We start from the raw sequence: 12,648 nt of genomic DNA, 5'->3' as shown, positions 1-12,648 counted from the left end.
GGCATCAGTGAGTGCTATCTTGGAAGTCAGCCAGCATAATCCTTGCTTCAGGAGGAGTGTCAGCAATCCAGGGTCTCTACATCCCATTTCCATTATCCCTGGAAACATTAAAGGTCAGGCAGATGGGGCTCTGAGCACCCTGAGCCTGTTGAAGATGTCCCTGCTCGCTGCAGGGGGGTTGGACTAGAGGGTCTCTAAAGGGCCCTTCCAACCCAAACCATTCTGTGATTCTACGTCCAGCCTGAGGATGGAGCTGTCCTAGGGAAGCCTGCAAAGGTGTCCTGGAGATGTGCTGCTGCTCACTTATCCAGCTCTTCCTGTCAGGCTTCAGAAGTCTAGTGACAGATCTGGTCTGGTAGAGGTGACAAGTTAAGTAACAGACTGCTGCATGTTTCTCAGAATAACAGGATGTGCCTTTATTGAGAGGCACTTCAAATAACTATCACCTGTGGGCAGGCAGGGACACCACCTTACTGCTGGGGGGCTAAAGCTGGATGGTCCCTCCAGCAGCCCAAGCAAGGAGACCTGTACCCTGCCTGGTTTCTGCTGAGGGATGGTCAGTTTGTGTGATCCCAAATGAGGGCAAAGCCTGTTCTAAAGACAGATTTTTCTCCTGTGCAGCATCTTGCTGTAGTAACTTTCCTTTGTATATTAATATTTGTGTTAATTTGCAGAAATTATTTGCTAATTCATCTTGTTGAAAAGTGGTGGGATGATTTGAGATGCAGAAGTTGCTAAACTCTTTGAAGCTGCTCTTTTGACTTCTGTTACTGGGGGAAGCTGTATTTCAATTCCTGCTCTCATATTCAGATACTATAAATTGGGGCAGGATAACATCCTGATGTTTTAAATACTTGGCAGGTCTGCCACAGAGGAAGATTGCCAGTTACATTTGTTTAGACAGAACTTCTTATGTTCTGAGATTTTGCCAGGACCTCTTCCTGACCAACACCCCTTTAAGCACAGTTTAAGAACAGCAGCAGTCTTTCAGAGAAGGAGTCTACACAAGTTTTTTTTCTGCGCAGAAGCCAACACTTGCTGGAGGGCCACCCTTTCTAGCGCTTCCCCCGCAGCTCTGCTCTACAGTCAGGACAGTTCATCCCTTCTCAAAATCTGCTCGTTCCTCGTACATAAGGGTACTTGCCTTTCTTCCGGTCACCTTCAGCCTAGAAATAAACTGGTCTTCCAGTAGGTGCCAGTATCTCCTTCAGAAAAGAGCAGTTGGTGCGCTGCAATTGGGATCAGGGCGCAGAGGGCACACTCTGCCTGGGGGCTTGGTATCAGACACTTTCAGGCTTGTTTTGTCCTTTCCTGCTTTTTGTTGCTATTTGTGAGAAAGAACATCCCAGTCCTGCACAGGGAAAGTTCGCAGGTTTAATTCAAGGCTTAACATCACACCAAAGCACAGTGTGAACTCCTGTGTTCTTCAGGGGTGGTCTTAAGGCAAATGTGAGCTAGAACACTAATTACAGTGACTGTGAGAGAGCAGAGGGAAACCACATTCATCCCATTTCTTAAAGGGAATGGGCAGCTGATCCCGGAGTTGCTGTGAGGCTATTAAAGAGGTCCTACATTTGTTCCCCTGTAAGAACAGGAATGAAGACTTTGGAGCAAGGAACACTTGCCTCCTTACTTTCTGAATACATGAGAGATGCTGTAGCTGCTTCAGCAGCCTCCCCTGCAGGGAGGAGCAGGGTGAACTCTGGGTACAGGTTTCTGTCTGGAGATACTCAGAGCAAGGCCACAAGAAAAATCCTTGACAAATGTGGATTTAACACTGAGGCTGCAGGACATCCACAAGCTGCACTGCACCAGCATAAAGTGTGCTGTAGGATTATAAATTCTTTCTGAAAGTCTGCTGACTTTGCCTTTGAGCACTGAATCTGTATTTCTGGGTTTTTTTAAAGAAAATCTACTGTAATTGTCCTGGTCATAGAGAAATGTGCTAAAAATGAAATACGGATTGAGGAGGGAACCTCTGAAACTCATCACTCCCATACTGTGAGACCTAATTTTCAGTCACATACTATCAGTCAGATTTAGGAGGGCCTTTGGCTTTAAAAAAAAATAAAAATCTGCTGCTCCATACCTGAATGGTGGCAGATGGTCTTTGTTTCTTAATGATTTTTTTTTGGTTTTGTGTGCAAGAGTTGAGGGATTTGCTTCCAGGGAAAATTCTCCTCAACACCTGCTCTTCTTAGAGACAGTGGTAGTGTCAGCTAGCTATTTGTATCCATGGTTTTGCAAAAAGAAGACGTCTTGGAGGTCTCTGCTGAGACTTTTACATTCCCCTTCCCCAAAGCTGTTTAAAAGTAGAAAATTTTAACAGGGAAGATGCCAAAGAGAAGCTAAGAATTGTGGGATTTTGGGGGATTGTGCTTATTTGTTTAATGGCTTTAGGAAAACACCTATTCTAAACAAAGAGCAGGTACAGGATTTGGACCCAAAAGACTCCAGCCTTCATTGTATACAATATCCACCTGCTTTGGTCTTTCCCAGCTACAGACCACAGGCAGGAAAAGAGATAACAGGAGAGGGGAACAGGATCAGACAGCATAGGCTGCTTTTGGAACAGAATAAGAGGAAAAAACAAAGCAACCGAGTGGTTCACTCCAGGTTCTGCAGTGCTCTGGTTTACCCTTTCTCCACTACTTATCTTAAGGCTTTGTGCCTAAGATGCCGAGTACATAAGTAGCAACTCTTGTCTGTAGAAGGCCTATGTGCCTCACACTGAAGTGCTGTCTGAACACCAGCTGCTCCTCTGTGACTTATTTTTTGGATTTTGCCTAATTTATTTGTTCCCTCCTGCTGCCACAGGAGCAGAGTGTTAAGTGAGAGGGAAGGTAAGAGGAAGAACACATTAATGCTAAAGGAGAGTAGCATCACTCATCACTAAAAAGTCTAACACCACCATTGGTAAAAAGATCCTTTGCTGTAGGGGAAGCTTGCCCACACACCTATAATGCATCCAGTGGGGCCAGCAGGGCCCCAGATCCACTGCTCACACTGTAAAGCAGATTTTCATGTTTGGGGGCACCATTTCAGAACCTCCTGTGGCTGGTGGTACCTACTGCTGCACCCACTCCCATGGCAGGCAGCACTCAAACTACCAGTGCGAGGTCTTTCTTCAGTGTTTCTCAGGACCACAAGGAGCTATGAAGCTTTCCCAGCTCTGCGCAGGACTGTCCTTCGCTGTTAGCAACTGCCTGCCCCTACTGAAGACAAAGCAAGTGCCCTGGTAAGGGGCCAACCAACCTGTGAAAACAGCCCATGATGTGTGACACATCTAGGAAGGCCAGGCTGCTAGTTAAACATGGAAATTTCAGATCTGATGAAAGACAGCTGGATCCCATAATTCCAACATGGAGCTCACCCCTACATCCAGCTGTTGAGCCCTGATTAGAGTATGATGAAAACCAGCTCCTTCCCCATTCTGGAGCAGCAGTACCACACGGGGAATGCATTGGAAGCTGTAGAAAGTCCCATCAGGACTCACTGTGCTTCATCTTAGCAAGCAACTGGCCTGAGACCCTCAGAGGAGCAGGTTATAGACCCATACTGGGTCACCATGGCTCCTATGGCCCTGTGCAGCCAGGCAGGGCACAGAGCCACATCAGTATCCTTAAAACACAGAACTGCCTCATACTGCCCTGTAATATTGTTGTGGTTTTCTAACCTAGACAGAAATCACTTGCAACCACCTCTCCATCGTAAATACTTTCATGCTTGTACGGAAGCTGCAAAACTCACAACGCTCTGAGCTGCACAGGAGACAAGAAGAGACTGTGTTATTGAACACGAGCCAGGACAAATAGCTTCTACCATGCTGTAGGCTCTACAACAAAAACTTTAATACTCTGGAATGACACTCTGCCACCCACAGAGCTGCTTACAGGTACCCTGGGGAAAGCTTTAAAGCAAAAGAGTTGCTATAAATCCTTTTTGTCCTGCTAGCTTGACACTCCCTCTCCCACCAAATATTTTTGCCCTCTGTTTCCTTAGAAAAGGGATTTACACATAACACGGGAGTTACCTGAGAATCCACATGTGTGCAAGAGAAGCCATGCACCTGTGATTATTCTTCTGCAGGGGTTTCACCATGTCCTCAAAGAAAAAAAGCCAGTTCAGGGTGGTAAGGACTTTTTCTGCCTTTGATAAGATGTACACTGTCCCCTGCACCTCACGAATCAGTGGTGAAAATGCCCCTCTTGTTTTCAGTGCCCAAATCAAAAATCTGGAGAGTTGGTCTGGTAGTAAGAGCCAGCAAAGTAAACACGTTTAGGAGGAGTAGTCATAGAAGAGTCCAAAAGAATCCAGCGTTCACAACCAATTAATCATTTTTCCCCCAAATCCTCTGCCCCAGATCTACAATTTCCCAAATTCTGCAGTCAGCCAGATCTGCATCTGTGCCTTCAGGCAGAAAGGGACAGCCATTATCCCAAATTACAGATAAATAGCAAAGCCCAGGAGATGCTGCTGAGCTCTTCCACATCTCGTAGGTGCAGGATGGACCCAAGTGTTCGCTGAGCACTGCACAGTGTGTTCCTCAGAGGTTTGGAAATGTGATCAGAAAGATGCCACAACACACGCTGCCGCCACCACCTTTGCTGTGATACGTACAGAGCTGCAGCTTATAAGTTCAGCCAAGTGATGATAAAGGGGATGCCGAGGATGGAAATGTTGGGAATGTGGGTCCAGGCAAAGCTTTGGGCCGTGCTGGGGCTGCAGAGGTCAAACAAGCTGCCTTGAAATTTGATTTTTCGAGACTCCCTTCTCAGCATCTCCCAGACATCCGCTGCTTCCTTGTGGCACTCCCAAAGCACCGTCAGGGCACATGTGTGAAATTCATCCCAGTACCTGCAGCCAGGGCAGACACCGCACTGTCAGTCCCTTCACAGTAGCACAACGCCAAGGAGTCAGGCAGAGCCTTGCTGCCTCAAGCCTGCCCTCAGTATTTTGTCATTCCCTCCATCTCCCAGAGCTTCTCAGATAAAACTCCAAACCTCAAAATACACTGAAATTATTTAATGCTTCCTCCTGCCCCAGAAGTCAATAAAATCCATTATTTTCCCATCAACAATGTTTTCCTTTGGAACTGAGTACTCTGAGTATATAAAACAGCCTGTGAACAAAGGCCAGCACGTTTCATTCATAGATTTCTCCAAGTTGAGTCAAGGGCAAAACATGAGCACAAAGCAAGGAGAAGGACAAAGTCTCCCACAGACCATCGCAGCTTTATAACTAAGGTACAGGCAGAGGCAGGAGGAGTTACACCATGTTCTTGTTAGACACATCTCTACTTATCTGCTAGGTATTACCCTGTGTGAGTAGAGGCTGTTCAATGGAAAGAGGCTTTTGGGGAGCACCAGGGAAAAAGAACAACACGGGCAAAGATAACCCACAGTCGTGTAGGAATAAACTGGGAGCTGCTCACTGAAGACCCCCTTGGCTGCTTCCCCTGGGGACGGCAACTTGGATTCTTTTTTTTTTTTTTCCAGATCCAGAGCTAGAGCTAGGCAGGGAAAAAACCCCAGCAGAAACTGGGCTGAAAAACAGAGCCCCCAAGAATACTCTCCTGGAGGGGCACAGTGGACACCACCCCACTGGTCCAGCATGCTGGGGCCAGCACCATGCAGGGTGACCCCGTGCTGCATTTATCCAGAGAAGTGTCCAGCCTGCCAAGACTTTAGCCCCTCCCTGAGCTCCTTCCTTACCTTTGGTGAAGAAGCACAGTGGCTCTGAAGAAGCTGGTTTTGAGCTGTTTCCAACATGCTCCCTCCCCACAGGTGTGAAGCTGAGCAGGGAAGGTTGGGCTCCAGCTGTCCAGGGACAAGGACAGCAGGTAGCAGGCTAAGCCACATCCCCCGACATGACGCGAGACCAGAATGGGCATCACACCAGAGTACAGGAGGATTAGACTCCATAGGGGACTCCCCAAAGGCAGCTGTAGGTGCTGCTCTGTGACAGGGAGGGCATCCACAGCCTGGCAGGCTGCTATATGCACACTAGCATGTCCGTAAGCCCCGACACAGCTGATTTCACAGGCAAGGTCTCTGTTTTGTTAGGTACAAACCCACAAAATGAAACAGCAGGAGCTCGAAAGTCTCAGCAAATGCCGTGGGCCATCCTCTGCTCTGGAAGTGGTTCCTCTCCAGAACAAAAGCTTCCCCAAAGGACAGATAAGGCTCTATGCCATGCTTTCCACTAACCTTCCCCCTGACTTCTTTCGAAGAGAGTTTTCTTTTACCTGAAAAGAGCTTTGCAAAACCATTTCATATTGCAGCTTCTTTGGAGCATGTCCTGGCACCTGACACCAGGGCAAGGTGGGGACCAGCCGTGGGCAGCACCCCTAGGTCCCAGCCAGCTCCCAGCCTCCACAGGCCCACAGCACCCAGCGACTGGCACCCCGAGGCACCCACCCTCCTGCCCTCCCCTCCACCTCAGGTTTGCTGTCCCACATTAGCTGGGGCTGGGCACCACCTCCAGGCCATGATTCGCAGCTGCAAGCTGGGGACTGCCAAAGGACAGGAGCAATTGCTCTGCCACCTTCCCAGTGCCTGCCAGGACACCGGGCACACTAGGCACCCCTCGGGAAGGGGGAAGAGCCCGGCCGGCCGAGCAGGCACCCGGCGCACAGAAAGGGGCTGGCTTGGTTTAACCCAAGTGCCCTGTGCTGGAGATGACACCTTGCACAGACACGCAGACCTGAGCACTCTACTTAGCTTTCCTACCAGGGCTTACGTCAGAACACCAGCTGTGAGGGAGTTCATTAAACTGAGTCACTGGGGCAGAATAAATGCCCCCAGATAATGAGAAAATCTGGTGCCAACCCAGGTAACCTCCCACGCTCGCTCCCGAGCTGCAGCAGCAGCAGGAGGCAGCTCTGCCAGGAAAGGGTTAAACCTGGAGGGGGATGGCAGCTCCTGCCTGGTTCAGCTTTCAGCCGGGATGGCAATTCCCAATGTTTCACCCTTCGCAGCCTCCATCTGCTCAGCCAGGCAGGCCGGCTCTGGGGCAGCACCGCGCACACAGAGCCAAGACGCCACCAGCCCCGTGCCAGCTCCCAGCTCTGGGTCTGCCCTCATCTGCGCTCCCGGAAAGCATACAGCAATGGGGAAAGTGGAGGGTTAAAGGCTAATAATTCAGAAGTATTTCCTGGCATGAAGCTGGGACACCATCACTTTTTCCCTCCCGCCACGGCAAGCCCGGCTAGCTGTGCACTGGGACTGGCAGAAGCTGGCATGTCCCTGAAGGTGCGGGGCCCCAGCCCTGGCTGCAGGGAAGGTCCCAGGACCTGTTCTTTGCTGTTAGTGCCCCAAAGCCTGTAGAAAAAAAAAAAAAAACCACCTCATCTCACACATTTCATGTGAGTTTCAGCAGAGGAATCACGCCTCCAGCAGTCAACCACAGCACGTGCTGGGCAGCGTGCTCATTTTTTTCTCTAATACCGAGAAACCACATGTTCAAAAAAGCACATATTACAGCCCAAAACAGAGCAGCTCCTGTTTCAACCCAGCCTTCAGCCACATGCCAGAAAGGACTTTCATCCTGAGCTAGGCTGTCCCACGGAAAAGAGAAAAGAAAAAGCAAGTCACAGCCAACCTCCCATCAGCATGCTTGCTGGCAGGGGAATGCGTGGACAAAATGAATAAACAAAAATTTTAAAGAGTGGGGGCTAGTTAGTTTTCTGTTGTCCTTGAGCAAGAGGGTTTTTTTGAGTGTTTTTTACTCTGGCAACAACCAAAGTCAGATATTTCAGCTGGGGCAGGTGGAAGGGCTGGGGACCCTCTGCTTGCCTTGGCAGCAGCACTGACTCCTCGTGCTGGCTCACTCGGAGCCCAGCCTGCCTCCAGCAATGGTGACTGCCCCATCCTGGCTGACCCCTGCCCTGCCACAGCCCCCACAGATGCCAGCCAGCTGTGTTGGCATGGTGGAGCAAGTCCCAAAGCCTCCTCCCCACCACTAAGGGCGATGCCTTCCCCTCCCAGCCCACAAGGTGGTTTTCAGCGGCTTGGAAAGCCTGACACACAGGGCGCTCAGCCCTCACCTTGCCCAGGCAGGTTTACACTGCCCCGAGGCACTCGGGTTTTCCCTCAATTGCTGCCTGTGTCTCCTTTAACTCCTTTTCATTCCCCACGACTCGCTGCTGGGCACACAGGGCTGCCCCCATTTATCTCTGCAAGCATTTTATTTCCACCTTTCACTTGCCCCGTCTTGCCGCCTCTGCTTGCTTGATTTTTGAGAAGACCCTTCCCCCAACCCGCCTCACACCACTCTTTTACTATTGTTTTAGTTCTGCTAAAGTTAACATCCTCCCAACACAGACATCTCAAGGCACCTGCTACAAACACATGAAAACCAGGAGTGGGGCAAATTCAAGCCAGACAAAGGTTCTCAGCAGGGAAGGAGGGAGAAAGCTTGGTTTGGGCAGCAGGATCTAACTCAAGGCTGGTTGCAGGCTGCTCTCCACAGCACTGGACCCTGAGACAGCCCAGCAACGTGCGAGTCCCTGTCTGAAACCTGGGTGTGCAGGGCAGCATTTCCCAGAGGGCAAAGGGGGTCTGGTCCCACCACCCCTGCTCCTCCCAGCTGCAGACGTGCAGGGAGTTGCAGTACGAGTCCTGGGGCTAGAGCTATTGCTAAGGGCCACAGACACAAACTCTGGCTGGAGCCATGTGGCAGGTGGACAGACAGACAGAGGGAGGGAGCTTACCGCGTCGATCTGAAATCAGAGCGAGGTGGGGAGCACGCGTGCGTGTGCATGCACCAGCAGGATCCAGGCATGCAGGAAAAGAGCTGAGAGCAGCACCTGGCACAGGGGCAACGCCAAAAAGCCACACTGGCCATGCACCACAGATAAGCCCCCCAACTCACCCTCCGTTGGGGACAGGCCCTGCAGGGTGGGACAGGCAGGGGGTCCCAGCATGGGGCCATACTCACCCACAGACTTGGTGCAAGCCCTGCAGCTCAGTACCATCCATCTCCTCGTACATGGCCATGTTCTCCCCCAGCTTGAGGACGCAGTGTGAGAAGCCTTGGTAAACGTTGCTGCAGGCGGTGCCTGGTGCCAGCAGCCCAGCCAGGTGCCCTGCTGGCCATCGAGGGGGTCGGCGTGAGCACCAAGACTTTTGGGGATGGAGCCCACCTCCTTCCCCAGGGTGAACTGGGCAGCCCTGGGCCACCACAGTGCTGGTGCCACCCAGGCACAGTGAGCTCCCCCTTCCATGCAGGATGCACACAAACTTTGCACCATCCCTTGCCTTTGCCCAGCCCTGCCCGAGTGTGCAGAGAGCCCCAAAGAGCTGCTCTGCCAGGGAAGTGAGCTGATGCGGGGGCAGCCAGGGCACCCCGCTCCCTGCCTGCCCTGGCTGCTCACCTGCAACCAGCGCTCCCGGCCCGGGGCAGAGGGCCGGGACCGGAGGGGGAGCCCCGCCAGCTCAGCACGGGCAGCCAGGGCCCGCCGGGGAGAGATGCATGGCACCAGCCCGGGGGAAGGGTGTGTGTGGGGGGGTGTCCGCATCACCCCCCGCCTGGACAGCCCAGAGGCCACCTGGGACGCGGTCCCTCCCCAGCCCGGGCACCCCAAAACCCCGCCGGGCCAGCCTTACCCAGGGCGAGAAGCAGCACGGCCGTGCCCCGCCGCTGCCCCATCCCGCCGCCGGCTCCGCGCCTCCGCCTGGCCCCGGGCTCCAGCCCCGCTCCTGCTCCCGGTACCGCTGCCCGCACCCCCATTGCCGGCAGCGCTCCCCGCCTCCGCGGGGAGGGCGCCCGGCCCCGGCCACCGCTAATGAGCGGCTTTGGCCGCAGCCAATTAGGGAGGGGGCTGGGCCGTGGCTAGGAGCGCTCGGGAGCACCCCCGTGCCCGCACCCCCAGTTCCTGCACCCCGCGCCCCCGGCCCAATCGTACCACGCAGCTCCCTGGATCCTGCATCCCCCCGACTCACGGCATCGCATCCCCTCGGGACTCTCTGCCAGCACCCATGGCTCCCCACACCTTGCACCCACATCCAGGGACACTGCACCCACAGGCCCCATGGCACCCCTTCACTGGCACCCTCTCCCGAGAGCCCCCCCCGGCACCCTCACTCCAGCAAGCTGCACCGCCCACTCCATGTGTCACCCCGAGGGGGCAACAGGGGCTGGGGTCTCTACCAGCAGCAGGAATCAGCGCAGGGCAAGGATTGCTTTGCTTCAGGTTTCATCTCTCTCTGTGCAGCCACGCTTTTAATGCTCTGAATGGCACAGGGTGAAGCAATGCAGGACATTAAACAAAGCCCTGAATGTGTGTAGATTCAAAGCTTTCAAGATTTTGCACTTTGCATCTCTATGGCCTGATCCTGGCTCTTGCCCCATTAGTCCCTTTACTTTTCTTCCAGCAAGAAGAGGAGCAAAGGTTTCCTGGCTGCTTTGATGGCATCACTGCAGGGGTCGGTCATGTCAGAGCTTACTCTTTGCTGGTGACAGCTTTGCTGATGGGGACACTGCTCTCCAGCAGCCCATGAGCCCCACTAGTTCCCAGTGCTGTGACCTCCATAAGTGAGACCCCCTTGTGCACAGGTACACCCTGCCCTTGGGCGGCAGTGCCAGCACCCCAACCCGCCTCCAGCCCCAGGAACCACTGCAAGTGGAAACCGCAACTCTGCAAACGCTGCATGTGCCCAAAGCAAATGCAAGCCTAAGACAGACAGCATGGGTCTGAAAAAACATAATAAATCTCTTTATTTACAAAAAAACAATACAACAAACTACAGATCTCCCTCTTCTAATGTGAACTCCCACGCCACCAAGCCCCACACCTCCATCTGACCTGGAAGAAAAGCAAGTGGCACGGTGGTTTCAGTCAGCCCACTGGTGGGCATTAGATTTGCCACAGCCCTGTGACACGCTAGGGAGAGCAGGACTCTGCTGCCAGCACCGAGCCCCAGATGGGCTTAGTGTTAGACTTGGGTTGCCTGGCCCTAAGAAATGGCTCCCCTCCCAGAGTGGATGGGTGCTCAGGGCGGCACGGTGGTGGCAGTTGTGCCACCAGGATGAGGGAAGCGGGTGCCATGCCCTGCAGTGGGGCCCACCCACCCCAGCCCCAGCCCAGCCCCAGCCCAGCCCCAGCCCAGCCCCAGCCCAGCAGCAGGTGACCCACCCTGACTGCGCACTGTGGAGGGGGTGCATGTGCCTGTCCTGCTGCTGGTGGGTCTGTCTCCATCTCCACCTCCATATCAATTTCCATGTCTTACCTCCATCTCCTCCTCCATCCCCACTTCCACGCTGCTGGCAGACACCTCGCAACCTCCAGCATGAGGAAGCATATCCTAATCATAGAATCATAGAATGTCCTGAGTTTGAAGGGACCCACAAAGATCATCAAGTCTAACTCCTGTCCCTGCACAGGACAACCATGTCTCTCATCTCAATGCCATGTGGCAATGTCTAAGTGCTTCTTGAATATCATCAGGCTTGGTGCCGTGATGCCTCCCTGGGGAGCCTGTTCCAGAGCTCCACCACCCTCTGGGGGAAGAACCTTTTCCTAATATCCAACCTAAACCTCCCCTGGCACGTCTCCCTGCCATTCCCTTGGGTCCTGACATTGGTCACCAGAGAGAAGAGATCAGCACCTGCCCCTCCTCCTCCCCTTGGGAGGACGCTGCAGACCGCGATGAGGGCTGCCCTCAGCCTCCTCTTCTCCAGGCTGAGCAGACCAAGTGGCTTTAGCTGCTCCCTCATACAGTTTCTCCTCTAAACCCTTCACCAACTTCGTGTCCCTTCTCTGGACACTCTCCAGTAGCTTTGTATTCTGAACGTACTGTGGTGCCCAACACTGCCCACAGCACTGGAGGTGAGGCCGCCCCAGCGCGGGGCAGAGCAGGACAATCCCCTCCCTCGCCCGGCTGCGATGCAGGGCTCGATGCCCCCCAGGGCACGGTTGGCCCTCTTGGCTGCCAGGGCACGCTGCTGGCTCGTGTTCAACTTGCCGGTGACCAGAACCCCCAGGTCTCTCTCTGCAGAGCTGCTCTCCAGCCTCTCGTTCCCCAGTCCGTATGTGCATGCAGGGTTGCTGTGCCCCAGGTGCAAAATCTGGCACTTGGCCTTGTTAAACTTCATATGGTTGGTGACTGCCCAGCTCTCCAGTCTGTCCAGACCTCTCTAAGCCGAAAGGCAAGCAGAAAAGTGCATTGGTCCTGCCCTGGCCAGCTGAGCAGACCTGTGGGATGGGTGTCTCAGCATCCCTGCCCCCTCTTGCTCCCCTGGGCACATCCCCAGCAGGAGCTGGCTGGAGGCTGGGTGGCTCCTTTGCCACCAGCACCCACAAGAACTGACAGGCCCACGCCTGCAGCCAGAGGATCCTGCACTTTGCTTCAGCAGCTTGGGGAGTGGCAAGGTCTTGCAGATCTACAGGAGCAGAGAGGGCAGGGGTGAGCAGCCCTGGGCACAGACCCCAGCCCAGTGACTGCTTCAGCACCCAGAAGCTCCTTACTCTGCACAGGTGGCTTTTTGGCTCCATGCTGCCCTGCGGGCAGGGCTGGGCTCCCATGGCTTCAGCCTGGAAAGGGACACAGAAGGCACTGGTTCAGGCTCTGGGCGGGACCCAGCTGCTGCCGGTGAGCACCGCTCCGGCATGAGCCCGGAGCAGGGATGCTCAATTTCAGTAGGGGA

General features: G+C 53.7%; 1 protein-coding gene across 1 annotated transcript; it reads right to left on the bottom strand.

Annotated features, from left to right (window-relative positions):
• Positions 1–3,973: 3,973 nt before the first annotated feature.
• LOC142064247 (neuritin-like) lies at positions 3,974–9,651 on the bottom strand. Its single transcript, XM_075108927.1, has 3 exons — positions 9,609–9,651; positions 8,941–9,088; positions 3,974–4,857 (listed from the first exon to the last, which is right to left on the bottom strand). Exons 1-3 carry the CDS (start codon positions 9,649–9,651, stop codon positions 4,632–4,634), a joined length of 417 nt encoding a protein of 138 aa, XP_074965028.1. The 3' UTR covers positions 3,974–4,631.
• Between the last annotated feature and the right edge of the window lie 2,997 nt (positions 9,652–12,648).

This window comes from Phalacrocorax aristotelis, chromosome 13, assembly GCF_949628215.1.
Source record: "Phalacrocorax aristotelis chromosome 13, bGulAri2.1, whole genome shotgun sequence".
In the NCBI taxonomy this organism is placed as follows: domain Eukaryota; kingdom Metazoa; phylum Chordata; class Aves; order Suliformes; family Phalacrocoracidae; genus Phalacrocorax; species Phalacrocorax aristotelis.
Note: the sequence above shows the minus strand (reverse complement) of the source record. Positions and strands in the feature narration are given on the sequence as shown.